General features: G+C 34.5%; 1 protein-coding gene across 1 annotated transcript; it reads left to right on the forward strand.

Moving 5' to 3' along the window:
- The first annotated feature begins 236 nt into the window (after positions 1-236).
- On the forward strand, positions 237-21,967 carry LOC100255355 (COP1-interactive protein 1). The gene is made up of 5 exons (XM_059741681.1): positions 237-338; positions 2,162-2,328; positions 9,080-10,588; positions 15,865-15,960; positions 17,118-21,967. The coding sequence occupies exons 2-5, from the start codon at positions 2,235-2,237 to the stop codon at positions 21,965-21,967; spliced, it is 6,549 nt and encodes a 2,182-aa protein (XP_059597664.1). The 5' UTR covers positions 237-338; positions 2,162-2,234.
- The last annotated feature ends 213 nt before the right edge of the window (positions 21,968-22,180 follow it).

A 22,180-nucleotide genomic window follows, 5' to 3' on the forward strand; every position in this document is an offset into this window, starting at 1 on the left:
AATAATTATCACGTATAATGTCGGCAAATCAAACGGCTGCGAGGGGTCTCTAACCATTTTCTGAACTGCCTTCTCAGCTGATTCCACCTCCAAAACTCAAGGGGCGGGAGAAAAAGGCAACGTGGCACACCTAATAATTTTATTACACAGAAAATATAAAAATATTAGGTATACGAACTAGTGCCACGTCAGATATATATAAAGTATATCGTGCTTCCTTTGTTCGATAAATTAACGACAAATTGCGGTGCTGTTACGGCCATTCTCTCTCCTCATTTCACAAAATTTTCGAGTGGTTTCCAGATCGACATTCTCATCACCACCATCGAGGTCTCGAGGTTCGTCTTTATTCGATTTATTAATCATAATCTGCCATTTACCTCTGTTTTTAATCATAATTGTTTACCTGAGATTTGATCTCGAAATTGAACTTTAAGGAATGCAAGGTTGCTTTATCGAATATTTAATTATTTTTATTTTTTGATGGTGCTGAATCTGTTGATGACGTTCTTATTCATATATATTTTTTTTAATAAATTTTTTGGATCAGTGCTTCTTTCTGTATCTGTTTGGTTCTTGGGAAAATATAGGAAATGGAACGAGAATTGCGTCGGAAAGGAGACATTTCTAGGTTTGGGACTGGATTTCCATCCGTCATGTAGAGATTTTTCCAGGGAAAATAACTAGGTAGAACAAGAGAAAGTTAGCCGGAAAAGATTAGTTTTTTAGCTGTTTGATAAATTTTGTTTTTACAGAACAAGTTGAAAAATGATCATTACGTTAGATTTCGTTAAAGTATTATTATAAAAAAATTAAATATAATTAAAATTTATATAAAAATTTAAAATAAATAAAATGATTTGAAATAATATATACAAATAATTTATTAATTATATATATTTTTTCATTTTTCCTTTTCCTTCCTATGCTCTTTCTCTTACAATTTTTCTCGAATTTTCCTCAATTAGGCCATGTAAATGAGAAAAGGTGAGGAACAGTTTCAAAAAATAGATGCCATGTATGAGGTGGCCCTGGCACTGTATATAAAGTTAAGGCCTCAAATACACATGGAGATGGAATGAAGTTGTTTCTGGACCACCACTTCGGTGGATAGTGTTAAAAACCATAACTACTGGAGCAAACCTACAAGGACGGATTGGAGGAATTAAATCATATTTTATTTTCTGTTGCTGGTAGATGTTGTTGTTATCTTTCATCAATGCATTTACTTGGCTTATTTTGTAGGAAGAAAGCCTTTAGATGTAATTGGGGTTTTGGGATTAAATGTTTTAAGATTATAAAAATTAGGTGATTTTTTTTTTTCTGAAAAACTTAATTTAAAATAGGTTTATTTATTTATTTATTATTTATTTTTAAATTTAAGGACACAAGTGATTTTAGATGCTTTTTTTAAGAACAAGTTTTTGGCCCGCCTTAATTTTTTTTAGAATTCTATGCAAATTACTTCTCATATGATCCGACTCAACCAAGAAATTGTTTGAGATCAAGTTGTTTGAAATCTAAATGGATATCAATTTGATTAAAATATGAATAAATCTGACTATGATTAAGTGTTTAATATTTTTATACATCAAATTTAATATATTTTCAAATGTCTTAATATGTTAAACTTTTATTATAATTAATTATATAATTAGTAATTAGGATTTTTTAATTAGATAGTAATTCGAGTTTTTAATTATGCTAAATTATAAAAAGAAAATTAAAAATTTTAATTTATTTTTTTATTTAATTAAATATAACTTTAATATTTAATAATGTTAAGTATTATATTATCTTTTTTTGTAATATTTTATTTATATTAAGTAATAAAATATAAAGAAAAATCAATATGTTATTTTTTCTATTTAAAAAAAATCAAATATTTTAATTATTTATATTTAACAAAAAATTTATAATAAGTTATGAAAAAGTAAAAAACAAACAACATAAGGCCTGAAAGTAAATTATTTTTAAAAAAATTTAAAAAAACAAATACCCTCTAAATTAAGTTTCATTGATTATTTGTTAATCAATCTATTGTTTATAGTTTAAGTTCTTGTTTTCTTGACATCATTAAGTTCTAGTTTCAATTTGTTACTCTGAATTTGAAAACTCAGAATAATTACGTTAATTGATTATCATCATTATTACTGTTCAGATTTTGGGTCCGGAGTGCTTCAGGTGGAGCTTGTTGACCAAAGCTAGCTGAAATACTAAGTATTGAAGTAGTGATGACGAAGCACCACCGGAGAGATTCAATAAAGTCCTTGCTTTGGAGTCACATTGACCCCGACAAGGATGAACAGCTGCAAGGGACCAAAATAGGTGAATTTCTATCTGCAAAAATTCTGTGACGTAATAGAATGCATCATGCATATCTATTCTGCTTCTTACGGATCTTACCTACCCCTACCTATACAATGCTGGTCTCTTTCACTATTTATTTTCCTGCGGGATGAGCAAACAGAGAAAATTTTCCAAATTTTGAAAGGAAAGAAAGAAAATGATTACATGGAAGCTAGAGAGAAGACCCATATTGGTTCAACTTTTTATTGACAACAGTAATATTAAAAAAAATATGTAAGAAAATTAAAAATATAGTTTAATAGTTTTTTTATTATTATTAACAACAACATTAATAATACAAAATTTTATCACAAAAACACACAAGCAAACAGTGTAAGACCCTCATGACACACACGATGTAGGATTTTTTTTATGTGTTTTGACTTTTGATTGCAGAGAAAAAAAAACAAAGAAGTTGACCTTTATAAAAAGTAAGGGAGAGGAAGAACTAGACCAAAACTCTTATTCCTCATTTTTGGTGAATATATTTCTATTAGAGAAAAAATAGGAAGCATCTCTGTCATACAAGTATAAGTATAAGGTGGTGTTTATTTTTTAACTTTTTATTAAAAGTAATTTATTTTCAGAATTTAGATGTTTTTTTTTTTACTTTTTCATGATTTATTATAAATTTTTTACTAAATACAAAAAACTAAAATATATAGTTTTTTCTAAATGAAAAAAAATAACATATTGATTTTTATTTTATTTTTTAATATTTAATAAAAATAAAATAGTACAAAAATAAACAACCTCATGTTTAACACTATTAAACATTAAGATTTTATTTAAAATTAAGTAAAAAAATAAATACCACCTAAATAACTTTCAACTACTTTGACGAACCAAATTCTAAATTTTTAAAGAGATTTCTAGCATACAAAAAAGTTTTGGTGGCTAATTTAAATTGGTAAGAAAAGAAAGAAAAAAAAAAAAAAAAGACAGCCACTATTTAGTTGGGGTTAGCTTGTCATTTAAGAATAGAGAATAAATTATGATTCCATCGTTTTTTTTTTCTTTTAATGTAAAGAGAATTATGAAATAAAATACCTAAAAATTTGATTGAAAAATTAATTATAATAATTTTTAAAATTAAACTTTGTAACATCTTTATTGTGAGTATTTAGTAATTAGAATTTTGTTTATAATTTCTAAGGTTATATTTAGTGGCCAATTTTAAATAAATATGTAACGAAAAGAAAATAGAAAGAATATATATATATATATATATATTTGCCATGAATAGTAATTTTGTGCATGAATAGTGAATAGTGAAAAATGAATAGTAAAATTCTCTTTCTACTGTAGTACTTTAGACTTTTCCATCGAAAAACCTTCTTTTGGTTGAGAAGACTACTGACAAGCTACTTTAGACTGTGTAGTCACATGCTTGCTGCTTTTGGTGCTGAAACTGCAAAGCTGGAAAATATTCTTGTCGGTAGGAAGACATAAGGCTGATGATTACTTGGATCTTCTTATTGGAGGAAGGATACCTTCAGAGTCATCACCATTGTCTAGAAGGGAGCTTATTGAATCATCAGATTCTGCATAAGAATTTTCTTAGGAAAAACTTGAGCTTCTTTGTTCAAGGATTTTCTGGAAATCTTAAGGGGTCTTAGCTGCTACGAGCATGGTTTGTAGCTGTTGCTTTTTGAGGAGAAACTGAGACATATCATCACTGGCTGAGACTTGTGTGGGGTTCTTGATGAAGTATTGCTTAACTGCATCAATAGATGCATCATTTTTCAAGGCGTCCCACCATTTAGTTTTAAAGGTCCTTCCCAGAGTTGGAAAGACTGTTGATTCATCTGCAATGATAATATAATCCCACTGGACTATCCAAGTAAGGCCAAATTTGCTGAAAAAGAATAGTAAAGGGGGAAAAGCTAAAAGTTCTCTAGGGATAACAAAAGAACTGTTGAATAGCTCAAAGCCATCCAGGATGGGCTTAGGAAGAATCTTAATAGTCGGACCAAAATAAGTCCACCAACCAGATAACCCTACTTATAGTATTCAAAAAAGTATCTGTCTCATTATCATTACCACAAGAAGATTCTGGAATATCCATAAGGTTTCCTTAGTTAACAATTCTATTGATTTGTTTTTGGAGATCAGAGAGACCTAAACCTATGAATTGTCTTAACTCCTTAATCTCCTTCCTATACTGCCTAACTTCATCATGAAGTTCCTTAATGCTAACTTCCTTGGGAGACTGCTGGTCAAACCTGTTTAAGATATCATTAAGGTTATATGGATTTACAGTCTTCTTAGTTTCTGTCTTAACAATAGATTTCTTAAAAACTTCATAAAGATTTTGCTTAGTCTTTCCATTTTCAACTTTCCTTAAAGTATCTAGGATAAATTTATGATCTTGACTTATGACATTTATAGTTTTAGGACGACAATTACAATTACCTTTAATACATTCTACTTGGTCACTAGAAGATTGGCTAGAAACTTCACCACTACTGTCTAGTTGATTAATATCATCTTCATTATCTGAATCAGTCCTTGATTCAGAATCTGTGGAGTTTAACATTACCTTACAGAGCATACTTTTTAAGTCATCTGAGACACTTAAGTTATTAATCTTTTGCTTAACTCCATAATCTTTTTTATAATGGCCAACCTTGCCACATTTAAAATAGATAATTGGTTTGACATCTAAAGGGGCTTCTACCTTTTTCTAGGCATCTTTGTTGACCCTTCTTTGGACGTGTCTTGACTGCTTAGTATCATTCATCCTATAGTTGTCATAGGTACCTCTCTTACTGTGGTAAAACTTATCTTTGCTAGGCTTCCTGCTTGGTTTTTGCTTAGAGGGAGGCATAGTTTCCTTTTGGCTGAAACCAAATTGGCTACAGAATGATCCAAATTGATTCTTGTAGATTTTTTGTTCATTCTTCATTTGTTGCTTAAGCTTGAAGTCATTGCACAACTTAATCCCTTTAGTTGTGACAATGCTTATAATCTCACCATAGGTTAGCTTATCATAAGGGATTTGACCATTATACTGTTCTCTTATCTTAATCCTAATTCTCTCAAAGAAAAGTTTGGGTAATCCTGAGATGAATTTTTCTTTCCAAAAAGACTAGTTACAATCTGATCTTAACATGACTTTGGTTATGAAGACTTCCTTATACCACCTAAAATCATGAAGCTTGGGACACTTAAGGTTGGTTAAGAGATCTGCAGTTTTATCCTTAATTTTTGCAAGATCTCCAATGAAGTGCTTGGATATTGAGTAGATTAGAGTAGTCATTACATCCTATATATCTTGGCTATCTTCATCCTTAACAACTTCACTATTCTCATTAATCCTATAGGCTTTTAGGCTACTATTTCTATCATCAAAAGTGAGATAATTATCCCACCAACCTTTAAGCTGATCTGTAAACCCAACAGCAACGGTCTGAGCTACAACATGATTTAGTAGTCTATTGTTTAATTTATAGGCTGTACTTACCATGGTCATTTCTTGAAGCTTAGTGAGTATGTTATACTCGGTCATACCATCTATGTTCCATTCATAGATAGTACCACTGGTGTATGAGGCTTGAGTATACCGAATTCTTTCCTCAAACTGCATGTCAGGAAAGGTAGGTCTAGGATAGTAATTCCTAATCTTAAAGGCTTCCAAATTGTTAATACTTTTTGAAATAGTTTGATTATGGGGTTCCTCAAACATCTTAATTAGTTCATCAATTTCTTCTTCTGAACTAATATCACCTTTAACCATATTGATCCTCTTATGAGGCTGGACAGTCAAAGGGGCAACAAGATTATCCTTAATCTTCTGGTTAATCCTATCAACAAAAGCCTGGTTAATTTGGAGATTTTCCTAGAATTCCTTAGAAAATTCAAAAGACTTAATTTTATCAATGCTCTTAGTGTTATTAACACGCTTATAGGTATAATCTAGACATTCTTCTTATTTGAAATCCAAAACTTAATATTTTTCTTTTTTTGTCTTAAATAGACATATAATTCTTCTTAGTAAATGGCTCTAATAACTTTAGGGATAGTGCTAAAGAACCAATCATTTCTTTACTTATTGACTTCAGAATAGAAGTCCTTTCTTAAGAGATCCTTGTTGATCTCAAAGTCCTCATCACTTAGGCTTATAGTGTTAATCATCTGAGAATAGGTAGGAGACATAACAGGGAACTCATCCTGTTGGGATTCCTGAGTAGACTCATTTTCCTTTGTGTAAAATGGTCTAGCCACGTTGGTGTGACTTCTAACACTTGATAACTTAATGTTCTTAGGATTTCCTGAGCTGGAACCTTCCTCTTCCCTAGTGGTTCTAACTGGAATAGAATTGTTTGAAGCTCTAGAGGGTTCATAAACTGAAACTCTAGGACTGTTGGAATGTTTGAAAGAGTTGGAGAAAATCAGATATCCTCCTCCATCAGGATATTGAACAATCTATTCGATTCTTTCAGATCTCTGTTCAATGGTTAGAACGACATTAGCAAAATGCCAGTTTTCAAGAAACTCAACATCTTTCCACAAGATCTTCTTGGAGACGATGAAGTCTGACTTATCAAGCATATCTGAGTGAAAGTAAGTGGTCTCACCCTTAGGACTGGTGCAAAGAACCCCATATCCAACGCTTGTGTTCATGTTCTTATAGGCAAATTTGGTTATGATTGAAACATGACTGTTTCCTGGTTTGATCTTAAAGCCATGGGTCTTAATATGCAGGACAACAGAATCTAAAATGTTTGCATCTCTTATTCTAACTGTGAAGTTAGGAAAACACTGGAAATAAACTGGGCCATCATTTAGTCCAGCTTGGACCGCACCTATAATAGAATCTCGATATTCGAGATGCCTATTATCCCTTAAACACATGACAATAGAGGTGTTTAAACCTAATCTTGTCGAAGGCTTAGTTGCTACTTGAATCATACCAAAGTGTATGAAATTATAGCCATCTTTCTTATGCTTTTCAATGGACTTGTTATCTAGGAGTCTTAAGACTTGGTCGTCTTGTTCTAAGCTGACTGACATTTCAGAGGTTTTGATGGTATAATCTGTGAAAAACTTAAAGGTTCTTTTTTTATAAATTTCTTGATTAGACACCTTGGGTAACTTCCAATCATCTAAATCATTTTGGATTTTAGGATAATTGATCTTTTCACTGTTTACAACAGTATCTTGAGAATCAGTGGATCTCCTAGACATGGTTCTGAAAATTGAACTCATTTTAGGGTTTTGATCTAGAGCCTAATACCAGATTGACAAACCTTATGAGACGTCACCCCAACCCTTTTACAGCCTAACAAACGCCTATCCACGGCTAACAACGGCTTAACCGGCAAGGCTCGCGCTCTCAGGCACACTGCTACCTATCTTAGGATAGCTCAAAACACCCAAAACAGAAAACAATTAAGTATATAGCTTTTAAGTATAATTTAATTGATTGGATTATTTTAAACCCTAATTTTCAAATTAAGTTTATTAAAGGAGAAAATTTCATTCCTAATCACTCAACTCATGGAATTTGCAGGGTCCACGAGACTATGGCCCCTAAAAAGAATACCTAAGCTCCTAACCAGCAAACCCAATCCAGTCAAGCTTCTTCTCTCCTTAAAATGCTATGGAGCCAACAAGTTGAAGAAGAAGAAGCAAGACTTCATTCTTCTAACCCTATGCCTAATAAGATGATGACCTTGTACTATGATCATTCTGATCCAGCTAATCCAGTCAAGGCCACCCAATACCCAGCCATTTCAGGGTCTCAAACCTTCAAGCAAGTCACTAAGGCTAATCCCTTTCAAAATGAATTAGCATCAAGCTCCTCTTTTTCAAACAAGCAAATTGTGGTGGTTGCCAACCCCACACCTCTTTCAACAAAATCATGATATTGGCAAAATGATTTAAATCAACATTTTCTGGTTATTGAAAGAGAATTTTTCTCTGAAAACCCCAAAGAGATTGTTGCAAAAGCTTTTCAAGAAAATTTTCATTATCCCTCTAATGATCTTTTAAAAACAAGAGAGTTTTATGAAGCAGTCCTTACAGAAATTGGTTTTGTTAAAATTAAGCATAACACTGATAAATTCAACAATATGGGCTTAGCATTCTCCACTTGCCATATCTATAAGATTCTTATTGTCAAACAATGGGGTGGAAATCCCAATCTTTCAAGGGAATTCTCTGAACCATCAAAACCAAGATTTTTTAATTATTGAGATTATTAGAGAGCATGATTCAATGTTTTTCTGATCCAGAATAGGGACTTCCATCATTTATGGATGTTCTATTTTCCATCTAAGAATCAATTTTCCTCTTTCCCATTTTGGTTCCACAGTTGGTGGACATATATATAAATTTAAAATCAATAAATTATTATTATGTATTATTTTAAATTAATTTAACATATTTTACCTTTGTGAAGTAAAGATTAAATGATTTAAAATTACATAATTTTTAATTATTTTTTTATTTTTCATAATGAAATCAAATATAAAAAAAATTATTTTTCCCTACTCTTTTTTTTTCTTTAGCAATTTTTTGATAGTCAAACATGGCCTTATGTAATAGCTATAATAGCTAGTGGCATCTTATAATTTTGTGCAATTTTTTAAGTCGGTTTCTGCTGCTGTCGCTTGCTTCAATTCATCAAATTTTTTTATCCTAAGCTTGTGTGTTTCTTTCGGATGTCATGGTATTGGTCTATCCCTCTTGACTTCAAATGGCATTTGTTTCATATTTATGGCAGAAGTAGAGCATAAAGTGACAAAAATCTTGAAGATCATCAAGAACGTAGACCAAGATGGAGGTGGTGGGAGCCGTGAGGGAGACTCTGGGTTGGAACTAGTTGAACTCGTTGAAGATTTGCATGGACAATACCAGACTCTATATGCCCTTTATGATAATCTCAAAAAAGAGCTAAGGAAAAAGGTTCATGGAAGAAAGGAAAAGGACAGTTCTTCGTCTTCCTCCAGCTCAGATTCAGAGTCATTTTATTCATCAAAGGAAGTAGACAGTAACAATGGCAACTTGGAAAATGAGCTCCAGAAGCAGACCGGCCACATCAAGCAAGAACCTGAAGCTGGAAATTCAGAGGGCACTACAATGGAGGAAAATAAAGCTTTGAGCTCGGAAGCTAAAGCAGGGGATACAGAAGGGGAAGTTTCAACTCTGACTGAGTCGAATAGAGCTCAGGCATACGAAGCATCAGCTCGGATAGAGGAGTTGGAGAGCCAGGTGAGTAGCTTGCAGCTTGAGCTGGAATCCGTTTTGGCCCAGGAGAGATCACTGGAAGAACGGGTTGAGCGTACAGCAGCTGAAGCAAAAGAACAATTCGAGGAAATTTTAGGACTAAGAGCCCGGATTTCAGAACTGGAAATGACATCAAAAGAAAAAGGAGATGATGAAATTGAGGGCGGAGAGAATGATGCTTACGCTCAGATTATGGCCTTGACAGCAGAGATAAATACTCTGCAAGTAGAGTTGAATTCTTTGCAGACCTCGAAGACCCAGCTAGAGAATCAGAACAATGAGTTACAAACCATGATTGCAGAACAACAGAGAACACTGCAAGAACAGGATGACACGATCAACGAGATGAATCAGCAGTGTAAACAAGTCAAAGGGCTGCGCAGACAAACCGAGATGAATCTCCAAGCCACAGAAAGGAAAGTTGAGGAAATTGCAGGACAGTTCCGCAAGAATATGGAAGACAGTCTCCGCCTGTTGGCCCAGAGGATCCGGGTTGCCGAGAGACTTCACTATGAGAACAGAGACTTCTATCGGACGACGCGGGAGGCGTTAAAGCAAGAACAAAAAGAGCTCGAAGAAAATATTGCAGCTCACAAAGCAGAATTCAGGAAGCTGAAGCGTATCATAACGATAACAAACGACACGCTGAGTGGATTCGACTTGGTGGCTGAGAGGTTAAGCGAGAGCAGTGGGATCTTCCTGAGCCGTATTTCCAAAATTTCTGAGGAACTTTCATCTGCGAGGAAGTGGATCAAAGGGACAAACAATGAGCTAAAAGAACTGAAGGGTGAGAAATTGAATCTGATCAAGGCCGTGACCCAACTGGAGAAGAGAGTGGGAGAATTGGAGAAGATGGTGAAAGAGAAAGACGAGAGGGTGTTGGGTCTGGGAGAGGAGAAAAGGGAGGCCATAAGGCAACTCTGTATTTGGATTGATTATCACCGCACTGATCTCCATTCTCTCAAAATCCTTGCAAAGATGAGCTCCAGAAGACCAAAAACTACTTGAAACTTCTCTGCTTCGTTTTCGTTCCATTCTGTCCATTTCCTCCTTGACAAATTCTTATTTCTTTCTTCAACAAGTCTGGCAGCCGGGCAGGAAGGCTTGTGGATTGAAGAGGGAGCTTTGGGTGTCCATCTGAAAATGGTAATGGGTCAAAAAGTATGAAAATAGAGGTAGCCTTCCTAATTCCTGTTATCATTTTGAATATGAAACTTGAAAGGTCATTTTCATTCATTCCTTGTTGTTTGCTGTGTCAATGGTTGAAGTCATAATATAAAAGGGAATTACCCTTCTTTCTCTCTCTTTTTTTTCTTTGTGGAAGTGTTGTGGTCATCATGCCTCGTCATCAACTAAAGATTGAACGAAAGGCAGTAGAGCACAGAGGGAATTACCAACATCGACCGCAACTAAAACAAAAATCCCTCCAACTGCATTTGGATGGCTGGCAAGTGGCAACTACCATTGATACTGGATAGCTATAAACTGCAACTTTCTCTCGGTTATACTTTTATTAATGTTTTTTTTATATTTATAATTATTGAGAGTCTACGTGTCATTTTTCAGTTGAAGCGAGCAATAACTTTTTAGAATAGAAATGAACTAATTTCTGTTATAAGTTACAACAAAAATAATTCTCCTTTGATTATAGATATTCTTATTTTCGAAAACATGATGTTAACAGATAATTCGTTTTTCTTAAAAACAATATTTAGTTCGTGTTTTTATGAACACGACTTAATTCGTTTTCTCAAGAACACATTTACTAGGTATCATTTTATGTAACCATAACAACAGTTGTTCTATTAATGCCCCCTTCATTAAGTCCATCGTTTTGAGATGTGATTTCTAAATTTGTGATAAAACCATAATTTTAAGATATGAATTCTAATCAATTTTAAAATAGGTAAAATGAAATATAATTTACATAATATTTGTTTCAAAAGTAACATTTTAATGACCATAATGAATTCAAACTTTAAAAGGGAAAAGCATGTAATCACATTAATATTTTGATATTTTTATGTTATAATAATTAAAATTAATTTTTTAATACTTAATAATTAAAATTAAATGAAATATGATATTTTTAGGTATTATATAATATTTTTTGTTTTATTTTCAAGTGACGCTGTCCATTTTTAATATAAATATTCTTTATTTTATATATATATATATATATATATATATATATATATATATATATATATATATATAAAAGTTAATAATATATATTATTGAAGGATATGGAAAAGAATATGATACACCTAGATAAGATGTAATATTCCCTTATTTAAGAATCAACTGATGTTATTCATGTTGAACAATTTTTATTGAATATTTCATTTCATTTTAACATAAATTTAGGATAAATGTCCTTTATTTTATAATAAATTAATAACACGTCACCAAGGGTTGAAATATTTTTATTTATTATTTAATGTCATAATGAATGGAACGTGTAGATGAATTAATATTCAAATTTTTTCTTTTTTATTAATTAAAATTAATTTTGAATACCTACCACAAAGCTGAATATGATTACTTCACTGTGATATAGTTTTCCTTTTTCTTTGTTGGAGATGCTTTTTCACATTGAATACTTTACTAAATTATTCCATAGAGTGATGGTAGTCACACAATACTTTTACTAAATTATATATTTGGTAATTTACCTGTCAATTTCTATATGTAGGATAAGATTATATCAAGGACATGGGTATCATAAAAGGGAAAAAAAAATGTTAAATTTACATTTGGATGCTAGAAAAAGAATAAAGAAAAAAATATTAAAAAAAACTTTTATTTTTCTATTTTTCCTTAACTGCGTTGAACTTAAGACAATCTCACGGAAGCAAGGTGAGAATCAAAGGTTCACCAATCCTGTCTACAGATTGTTGTACATTCTGGTCGGGGTAGTTTAGTCATTTCAGAAACTAAAAAGGACAATTCCTCCCAAAAGTACAACCAACAAAGCAGGTTTGTTTCCCTTCTATTTGCTCCGCTGATTACAGCTAATCAGAGCCCATATCCAGAAAAGACAAGACAGGGAACCAGGGGCGGGAAAAAACGTGTCAGTGTCAGGAATAAAATTATCGGAAAAGAAATTATCGAGTAAATTCTCGTGACACGGAGGGGGGCATTTATGTAATAAGTGGGAAATAAAAGGGTCTTAATAAATATAAAAGCTCCAAAGATTCCATCTCCAAAATGAAGCCACAAAATCGGCACAAGTCGCTTTGGGAGCTCCAATTTAGACAAAACTTAGAGGCAAATACTCATTTATTTCATTTTCCATTTTTCAAAATCTCTCTCTGAAACTCCCTTTCCCTCTGTCTTCAATTCTCGGTTTCTTCCATGCTTGGAACTTTGGATCGGCAGATTGGAGTATTCGGATGTTGAATTGAGAGGTGAATTATGAGGTAATCAATGTTAAACTCTGAATTAATCGCGTTTTTTTTTTGCTTCACTGACTGATCGCACTTCGGATGGCTCCGTTTGATTTGTTTGCTTGTGGTCGTTCACGGCTTTGAATCTGAGGAAGTTAGGTTTAGAGTTGGATTTTGTGGAATTGTCTGGATTCTTCACTCAGTGTTGCTTTGATTTCTGTTCTATTAGAAGTCTCTCCTGATTTTCTTTTCCTTTTCTTATTGACAGAGTTGATTCCGTTAGATCAACTACTTGTCAGAGAAAATTTTGGTTGAATTTCTTGATTGGCTACTTTCTCTGCTTCGATGTATTCTTTATGACTTTGGACTGCGTTTGATCGAGTGCTCTGTTCGCTTTGTTAATCGAAAGAATGAATCATCATTTTTGCCTAATTAAATCGTGGTTTTTCAATTATTCTAGATGTTCGGTTTGGATTGTGGATTGGATCGCTTATCTCTCAGTTTAGTTCACAATTTTATTTAATTATATTGTTTTAACTTTGGCTGAATCTCAATCTTTCCTTTTTTTTTTTTTAATACTTATATTTTTTTTCCCCGCCGATTGCCGTAAAATCTTAAAGAGTGGATGTTAGGAAAGTTTCCTATCAAGGAACAGAAGAACTGATAGACGGTGGTGACTTTTTATTTTTTATTACGCTTGTTTAGCTAGAAAGGCTAAATTCTGAATATGTTTAATTGTTTATTGAAAATGAAAATTAATTAAAAAAAAAAAAGAAAAAGAAAAGAAAAAGCAACAGTACCTTTCTGCTGTTGAATAACTCGTATTAGTATTTCACTGATGATAAAAAAATTTCCTCTACCGAAAAACCTTACAAAAAGAAAAGCTTACTTTTCTGATTTTATAGCTGTCTTTTTTATATTCCAGTTTTGTGTTCCCATAATTGATGAGGTGTCACCAGTCCCACCACAGTCCATGAGCCAGTTTCGAAAGATAAGCATTATGATTTGAATGATTGTGAACCGTGGCCGCTATTATCAAATGAGTCTGTGTTTGGTGGACCATGCTTCTCATAATCATATTGATCGAATCATAGGGACCACTGGAGCAGATTCAAATTTACCAAAACTCATTTATCATGATTTGAATGATCATCAAATCGTATGTCACTTTGGTCAAATTTGGAAACTTGGATACCGTGATTGCGGATGGAGAAGAAATTTATATGCCCTTTTTTGACCTTAAGTTTTGAGGAAAAGTACGGGGAAAGGAGCAAGTCCGAGAAAAGGAAAATTTGAAAGAATATAAAATATTGATTCAGATTTTATAATTTCTTCTTATATACTTATTGTTATTTTATTTTGCATTTTTTATATAAAGAATGAAAGATTTGAAATCATATAAATTTTCAAGTAATTTTTATTATAGTTGATTTTTTAGGACTTTTACGTGGTAAAATAATACAAAATATTTTTTTTATTTTTTTTTATTTTCTAGCTCGTGATCGGAATAGTGCATAGCTAGCAGGTGTTTTTTTTTTTTTTTTTAATAAATATATAAAAAGAAATGCCTGCAAATTTTGTCTGAAGCTTGTTAGCAAATTTGTCTTTAGACATTTTGACTAATTTTTGTGGTGTTTTTATTTATGCATTTTTGGTGTCAAGAAAAATGAAAGGTTAGATACGGTTATTTTTGGTGTTTTTCAAGAGAAATGCAAATTTTTGGTGTTTTTGTGGTGTTTTAAAGTTCTGACACATCCTTTTGGCTTGGAATTCAGGACATAGCCAGTAAATCCCCTGATCCCCGGATGCATGACCTTCAGTTAATATCCTGAATTTTTGGATTTATGATCTTGCTGTCCTCTCCATTAATAGAAAGGAATTTAGTGGTTATACCTTGCTGTACTCTTGAACTGAATGGTCTATACTTGCCAACTTATATTCATGAACCAAAATATTGATAGCTTAAATATCCTGTAACCAGAAAAGCGTCTAGGGGAAATTTGCTGTTGATTTCGCTCCGTCTTTTAATATTTCTAATATACTTGTTTTTCCTGATGCTGGTATTGAGAATGCCTGACGCATACAATCAATATTTGAATTTTTTTCCCCAGCCTGATCGAGCTTTCTCTATCCATATAGCATAAGTCTTCCGATCCGAAAGAGGATGTAAGTAGTATTGTTATGTCCTAGCCATCGAAGCTTTGATATTACATTTTTCAACTCATGCAATTCCCAGAAATACCAAATCCGTGGTGCACAAACTGACACACTTTTAGAGTTCTTCCAATAAACCATGATTATTGTGATAAAATGGTAGTCATTACCTTAAATGGATGTGATGCTAGAAATTTATTCCTAAAATAAAACAAATTTCGGTATGTTTCTACGAAAATTCAACAGAATCTTAGAATCTTTGACAAATAATTGGTGTCCCAAACAATTCATCTCATTAGTTCGTGTTTCATGCTTTGCCCTGTACCCTGTTTTCGTTAATAATGCAATCATGATTCAATTGCCTGATGGTTAAAATGGGGCGCATGACTGTAAGAATTGGAAAACCTGTTGTCTTTGTTTACATATTGATTCAATTACATTTTTGTGATGAAAAAGAGAAAACAGCAAGCAATAAAGATGCACAAACATGGGGAACAGCCATAGATCTTAAACAGTCCACAATGAAGGAACCTTTTGCTAGCATTCTGTTATTATATAGTAGGTAGAACTTGAAATCCGCTTAATAATGTTCTTTTGTGTAACCTAACTTTATTCATTCTTTTCTCAACTTCAAATACATCCTTTGAAATTTCCAATTTTGTTTTCAGATGTGGATGAGTTTAGATGAAGACTGACTTGTCTTTCTGCTTGAAGAAAATTTGCTTAAGGCCTGAGTAAGGGATGAGGAAGCATCAATGGAGAGAATCCATAAAGTCTTTTTTTGGAAATCACATCGATCCTGTAAAGGATGAACAACTGAAGGGAAATAAAACAGGTGAATTCCTCTCTCAGAAAGAGCTTTGGTAAATAGTAATCTGCATATCAATATAAACGTTAAAATTACAGTTTTTTTTTTTTTTTTTCCGCTTTTGCACCTTGTGAATATAGAATTTTGCATATGCACTGGTTAGACTTGAGATCATTTGGTATAATCTTCAATAGATTATTCTTTTTCCTGTGTTCAAAGACCAAATAATTAGAAAACCCAGACTATACTTTTATATTTTTAGGCCACTAAGAATCCGTTTAGTAGTGATTTTAGGAAGCGTTTTTAATATTTTTAATACTTGAAATTTTTTATCATTTAAGTGTTAAAAATGTTAGAAACGTTTTCTAAAATCACTCCTAAACGTACTCTAAATTGGTTCTCTAGCAGAATAGAAAAATAAGAACATCATGGATAAAACTTCTTAATCGACCAAATGATGACAGTCTGAAATTGCAAATCATTTTTTTAATCTCTAAGATTTGAGCATTTCTCCCTTGTATTCACTCTCCATCCTCCACTACTATGTTCCGTATTAAGGTGACAAACTTTTCTAACTATATCAGAAAATTTTAATTATTTAATGTGCAGAGTGTGGACAGAGCTTCATCATGGTTTCTTTACCTTAAATGTTTCCTAATTTAAATTTTCATGGGCTTTGGTAATACACATATATATATAATGCTCAATTACATGCATTATTGCCTCCACGTTCTCAGGTTTCTTAATAAAAAGTTTAATAGTCGAACATTTATGCTTTGTTTGGCTTGAACAAAATACTAAGAAAATGAAAAAAAAATAAAAATGGGAATACCATGGAAATTAGGCTATCATGAAAAATATAAAAGAAAATTAGATGTAATAAAAATGAGTTCATGTGCATTTTTAAATTACTTAATCTTGATATGGAGGAGAAAAAAATAAGTAAAATGAGTTTAAAGAGATGTAAAAATAATTTATTAATTTTAAACATATCTTTTATTTTTTATTTATTTGTTTTTTTTTCCATTTTTCATTCTTGTTTTCTTTTCATTGCATTTTCCCTAAAATATTCCAAGATTCAAACATAGATTTTACATGTTTTGAATTTTTCATCTTCCCAATTAGTCTTTTCCATATAATATTGATGGGTTAAGTATTAAATTGAAAAGTTTTGCCTGTTGCAGAGATTGACGATAAAGTGAAAACGTTATTGGAGCTTATAAAAGAGGAAGGTTTAGATGAAAAGGATGGGAACGGAGATGGAAACTTGAAAAGACAACCACTTATTGAACTAATTGAGGATTTCCATAGAAATTATCAATCTCTCTATGACCGATATGATAATCTCACTGAGATACTAAGGAAAAAAATTCATGGCAAACCGGAGAAAGATACTTCATCTACCACTAGCTCAGACTCAGACTCAGATCATTCAACAAAGGAAAGGAGTGATAAAAATGGAAAAGCTTTTAGCAAAAACCCAGAAACAGAGGAAATTATCATGCATTGGAAATCTGAAGTTGAAAGGTTGGATGGTGAAAAAACTGAACTTTTGGTTGAGAATGGAAATCTGAAGCAAAAACTGGACAATGCTAGTAATGTAGAAGCTGAACTGAACCAGAGACTGGAAGATTTAAATCGGGAGAGAGAGAATTTAATCATGGAAAAAGAGACTGCTATCAAAAGGATTGAAGTGGGAGAGGAAATTGCTGAAGAATTGAAGTCGACGGGTGATAAGTTGAAAGATGAGAAACTAGTCCTCGAGCAAGAACTGGAAGCTGTGAAAGGAGAAATTTCCAATCTGGAGCAGCTATTGGAATCCACAAGGCAGGAAATGAGCAGTTTAAGTCACACTCATAGAGCTATTGAGGAAGAAAAAGATTCTCTAGCCTTGAAAATTTTGGAGATTTCAAATGAGTTTAAGCAGGCGGAGAATGCAATGCAAGAACTCATGGCTGAGTCAAGTCAGCTAAAGGTGAAACTGGGTGACAAAGAAAGTGAACTTTCAAATCTCATGAAGAAGCATGAGGGTCATGAGAATGAAGCATCAGCTCGAATAAAGGGTTTAGAGGCTCAGGTAACAGGCTTGGAACTGGAGCTGAGTTCCCTAAGCACCCAGAGAGGAGAAATGGAAAAGCTGATTGAGAGTACAGCAACTGAAGCCAAACAGCTGGCGGAGGAAAATTTAGGACTGAAAGCCCAGATTTCACAGCTTGAAACGATATCAAAAGAGAGAGAAGAAGAACTTGCTGGTCTCTTGAAGAAATTTAAGGATGATGAGAATGAGTCATTGTCTAAAATAGCTGATTTGACAGCACAGATCAACAATCTGCAGCTGGAGGTGGATTCTCTACAAGCTCAAAAAGACGAATTGGAAAAACAAGTGGTCCAGAACAGTGAAGAAGCATCAGTTCAAGTCAAAGGCTTAACAGAACAGGTCACTGAACTGAAACTGGAATTGGAATCTTTACACAGCTTGAAAATGGAAATGGAACTCATGCTTGAGAAGAAAACTGAGGAGAATTCAGAATATCTTATTCAGATGGGAAATCTGAAAGAGGAGTTGGTGAGCAAGGCTGCCGACCAACAGAGAATACTGGAAGAGAAAGAGAGTTTAACAGGGAAGGTGAAGGACCTGGAATTGGAGATGGACTCCATCCGGAACCACAGAAGCACACTGGAGGAGCAGCTAAGCAGTAAACACCATGAGTACAATCAGTTGAGAGAGGAAAAGGAGGGCTTGCATGTAAGGAGTTTCGACTTGGAGAAAACAATAACAGAGAGAGGGGACGAGCTCTCTGCTCTGCAGAAGAAGTTTGAGGATACAGAGAATGAAGCATCAGCTCGAATCGTGGCATTAACAGCAGAGGTTAACAGTCTGCAAGTGGAGATGGATTCTTTGCATGCTCAGAAAGGTGAATTGGAAGAACAGCTGAGACGCAATGGCGATGAAGCATCAGATCAGATCAAGGACTTGATGGGCCAGCTCAATGAAACAAAACAGGAATTGGAATCTCTACACAGCCAAAAAACCGAAATGGAATTGCTACTCAAGAAAAGAACTCTAGAAAATTCAGAGTTCCTGATTCAGATCGGAAATCTGAAAGAGGAGCTAGCGAACAAGGCTGTGGATCAGCAGAGAACAATGGAAGAGAAGGAGTGTTTGGTATCGAAGGTGAAGGACCTGGAATTGGAGATGGACTCCATAAGGAACCACAAAAGCGAACTGGATGAGCAGCTACGCAGTAAACACCATGAGTACAATCAGTTGAGAGAGGAAAAGGAGGGCTTGCATGTTAGGAGTTTTGACTTGGAGAAAACAATAACAGAGAGAGGGGACGAGCTCTCTGCTCTGCAGAAGAAGTTTGAGGATACAGAGAATGAAGCATCAGCTCGAATCGTGGCATTAACAGCAGAGGTTAACAGTCTGCGAGTGGAGATGGATTCTTTGCAAGCTCAGAAAGGTGAATTGGAAGAACAGCTGAGACGCAGGGGCGATGAAGCATCAGATCAGATCAAGGACTTGATGGGCCAGGTCAGTGAAACGAAACAGGAATTGGAATCTCTACACAGCCAGAAAACAGAAAAGGAATTGCTACTCGAGAAAAGAACTCAAGAAAATTCAGGGTTCCTGATTCAGATAGGAAATCTGAAAGAGGAGCTAGCGAACAAGGCTGTGGATCAGCAGAGAATGCTGGAAGAGAAGGAGAGTTTGGTAGCAAAGGTGAAGGACCTGGAATTGGAGATGGACTCCATCCGGAACCACAAAAGAGAACTCGAGGAGCAGCTAAGCAGTAAACATGATGAGTACAATCAGTTGAGAGAGGAAAAGGAGGGCTTGCATGTTAGGAGTTTTGACTTGGAGAAAATAATAACAGAGAGAGGGGACGGGCTTTCTGCTCTGCAGAAGAAGTTTGAGGATGCAGAGAATGAAGCATCAGCTCAAATCGTGGCATTAACAGCAGAGGTTAACAGTCTGCGAGTGGAGATGGATTCTTTGCATGCTCAGAAAGGTGAATTGGAAGGACAGCTGAAATGCAAGGGCGATGAAGCATCAGATAAGATCAAGGACTTGATGGACCAGGTCACTGAAATGAAACAGGAATTGGAATCTCTACACAGCCAGAAAACAGAAATGGAATTGCTACTCGAGAAAAGAACTCAAGAAAATTCAGAGTTCCTGATTCAGATAGGAAATCTGAAAGAGGAGCTATCAAAGAAGACTCTGGATCAGCAGAGAATGCTGGAAGAGAAGGAGAGTTTGGTAGCAAAGGTGAAGGACCTGGAATTGGAGATGGACTCCATCCAGAACCACAAAAGCGAACTCGAGGAGCAGCTAAGCAGTAAACACCATGAGTACAATAAGTTGAGTGAGGAAAAGGAGGGTCTGCATGTTAGGAGTTTTGACTTAGAGAAAACATTAACAGACAGAGGGAATGAGTTATCTGCTCTCCAGAAGAAACTTGAGGATGGGGCGAGTGAAGCAACTGCTCAAATTCTGGCCTTAACAACACAAGTCAACAATCTGCAACAAGACATGGAAACCTTGATTGCACAGAAAAGTGAATTGGAGGATCAAATAGTGAGCAAAAGCAATGAAGCTTCAGCTGAAATCAAGGGCTTAATGGACCGGATCACTGAGATGCAACAGGAATTGGATTCTCTAAGCAGCCAGAAAACCGAAATGGAATCACAGCTCGAGGGAAAAGTTCAAGAAAATTCAGAATACTTTAGTCAAATAGGAAGTCTGAAAGACGAGCTAGTGAGCAAGGCTGCGGATCAGCAGAGAATGCTGGAAGAGATAGAGAGTTTAACAGCACGGTTAAAGCACCTGGAAATGGAGATAGAGTTGATTCGGAAACACGAATGCGAACTTGAAGAGCATATAAGAGCCAAAGACCTGGAGTTCAATCAGTTGAGAGAGGAAAAGGAGGGCTTGCACGTTAGGAGTTTTGACTTGGAGAAAACAATTACAGACAGAGGGGATGAGCTGTCTGCTCTACAACAGGAGCTGCATTCCTTGCAGAATGAGAAAAGCCAATTGGAGTTAGAGATCCAAAGACATAAAGAAGAATCTTCGGAAAGCCTGACGGAATTGGAGAATCAGAGGATGGAGTTAACCAGCAAGGTTGAAGAACATCAGAGAATGCTAAGAGAACAGGAAGATGCATTCAACAAGTTAATGGAGGAGTACAAACAATCTGAAGGTTTGTTTCACGAGTTCAAGAATAACCTGCAAGTCACAGAAAGGAGGTTGGAAGAAATGGAGGAAGAGTCCCGCATTCACCTTGAATCCAAAGCCCACATAATTGCTGATTTTGAAACCATGGTTGAAGACCTGAAAAGAGACCTAGAAGTCAAAGGAGATGAACTCAGTACTTTGGTGGAGGAGGTCCGCAATATCGAAGTTAAGCTCCGCTTATCAAACCAGAAGCTCCGTGTCACAGAACAATTACTATCCGAGAAAGAAGAGAGCTACAGGAGAGCAGAAGAGAGGTTCCAGCAAGAAAACAGGGCACTTGAAGGAAAAGTTGCAGTATTATCAGAAGTAATTACTTCCAACAATGAATCCCATGTCAGGATGATCACAGATATCTCAGAGACAGTAAACAATACCTTAGCTGGACTTGAATCCACAGTTGGGAAATTTGAGGAAGACTCCATAAACTTCAAGAACCGCATCTCTGAAATAGCAGGCGAAGTTCAGGTTGCAAGGAACTGGGTGAAGATGGCCAAAAGTGAGAAAGAACAACTGAAGAGTGAGGCAAGTAACCTAGTGGAACAACTAAAATATAAAAAACGGAAGGAAGAAGGTGAGAAGGAGAGCCTGATAAAAGCTGTGAGCCAACTTGAGAAGAAGGTGGGAGAATTGGAGAAGATGATGAATTTGAAGGACGAAGGTATCTTGGATCTGGGGGAGCAGAAGAGGGAAGCCATAAGGCAGCTATGCATCTGGATCGATTATCACCGTGAACGCTGTGATTACCTAAGGGAAATGCTAGCAAAGATGAATATCAGAAGCCAGAGAACTTAGAAGATTTTTCCTTTCTTTTCCTAATAATTTTTTATTGGAATATGTCCATTTTGATTTTTGTGTGAAGGTTTATTTTGTATTACTTCAATTTTTTCAATAGGGCGATTAAGTGTGCGGAAACGAATAATAGTAGCTGCTGATTGAACACAGAAGTTTTCAGCTTCCCCATCTATCGATTTAGATTGCCATTAAACCACAGATATTGTTTAACCT

Source organism: Vitis vinifera, chromosome 2 (assembly GCF_030704535.1).
Source record: "Vitis vinifera cultivar Pinot Noir 40024 chromosome 2, ASM3070453v1".
NCBI lineage: Eukaryota > Viridiplantae > Streptophyta > Magnoliopsida > Vitales > Vitaceae > Vitis > Vitis vinifera.

Coding starts and splice junctions, on each gene's coding strand:
- LOC100255355 (XM_059741681.1), top strand. CDS start 2,235: ATGACGAAGCACCACCGGAGAGATTCAATAAAGTCCTTGCTTTGGAGT. Junction 2,329..9,079: donor GCTGCAAGGGACCAAAATAG/GTGAATTTCTAT, acceptor TATTTATGGCAG/AAGTAGAGCATAAAGTGACA. Junction 15,961..17,117: donor ACTGAAGGGAAATAAAACAG/GTGAATTCCTCT, acceptor TGCCTGTTGCAG/AGATTGACGATAAAGTGAAA.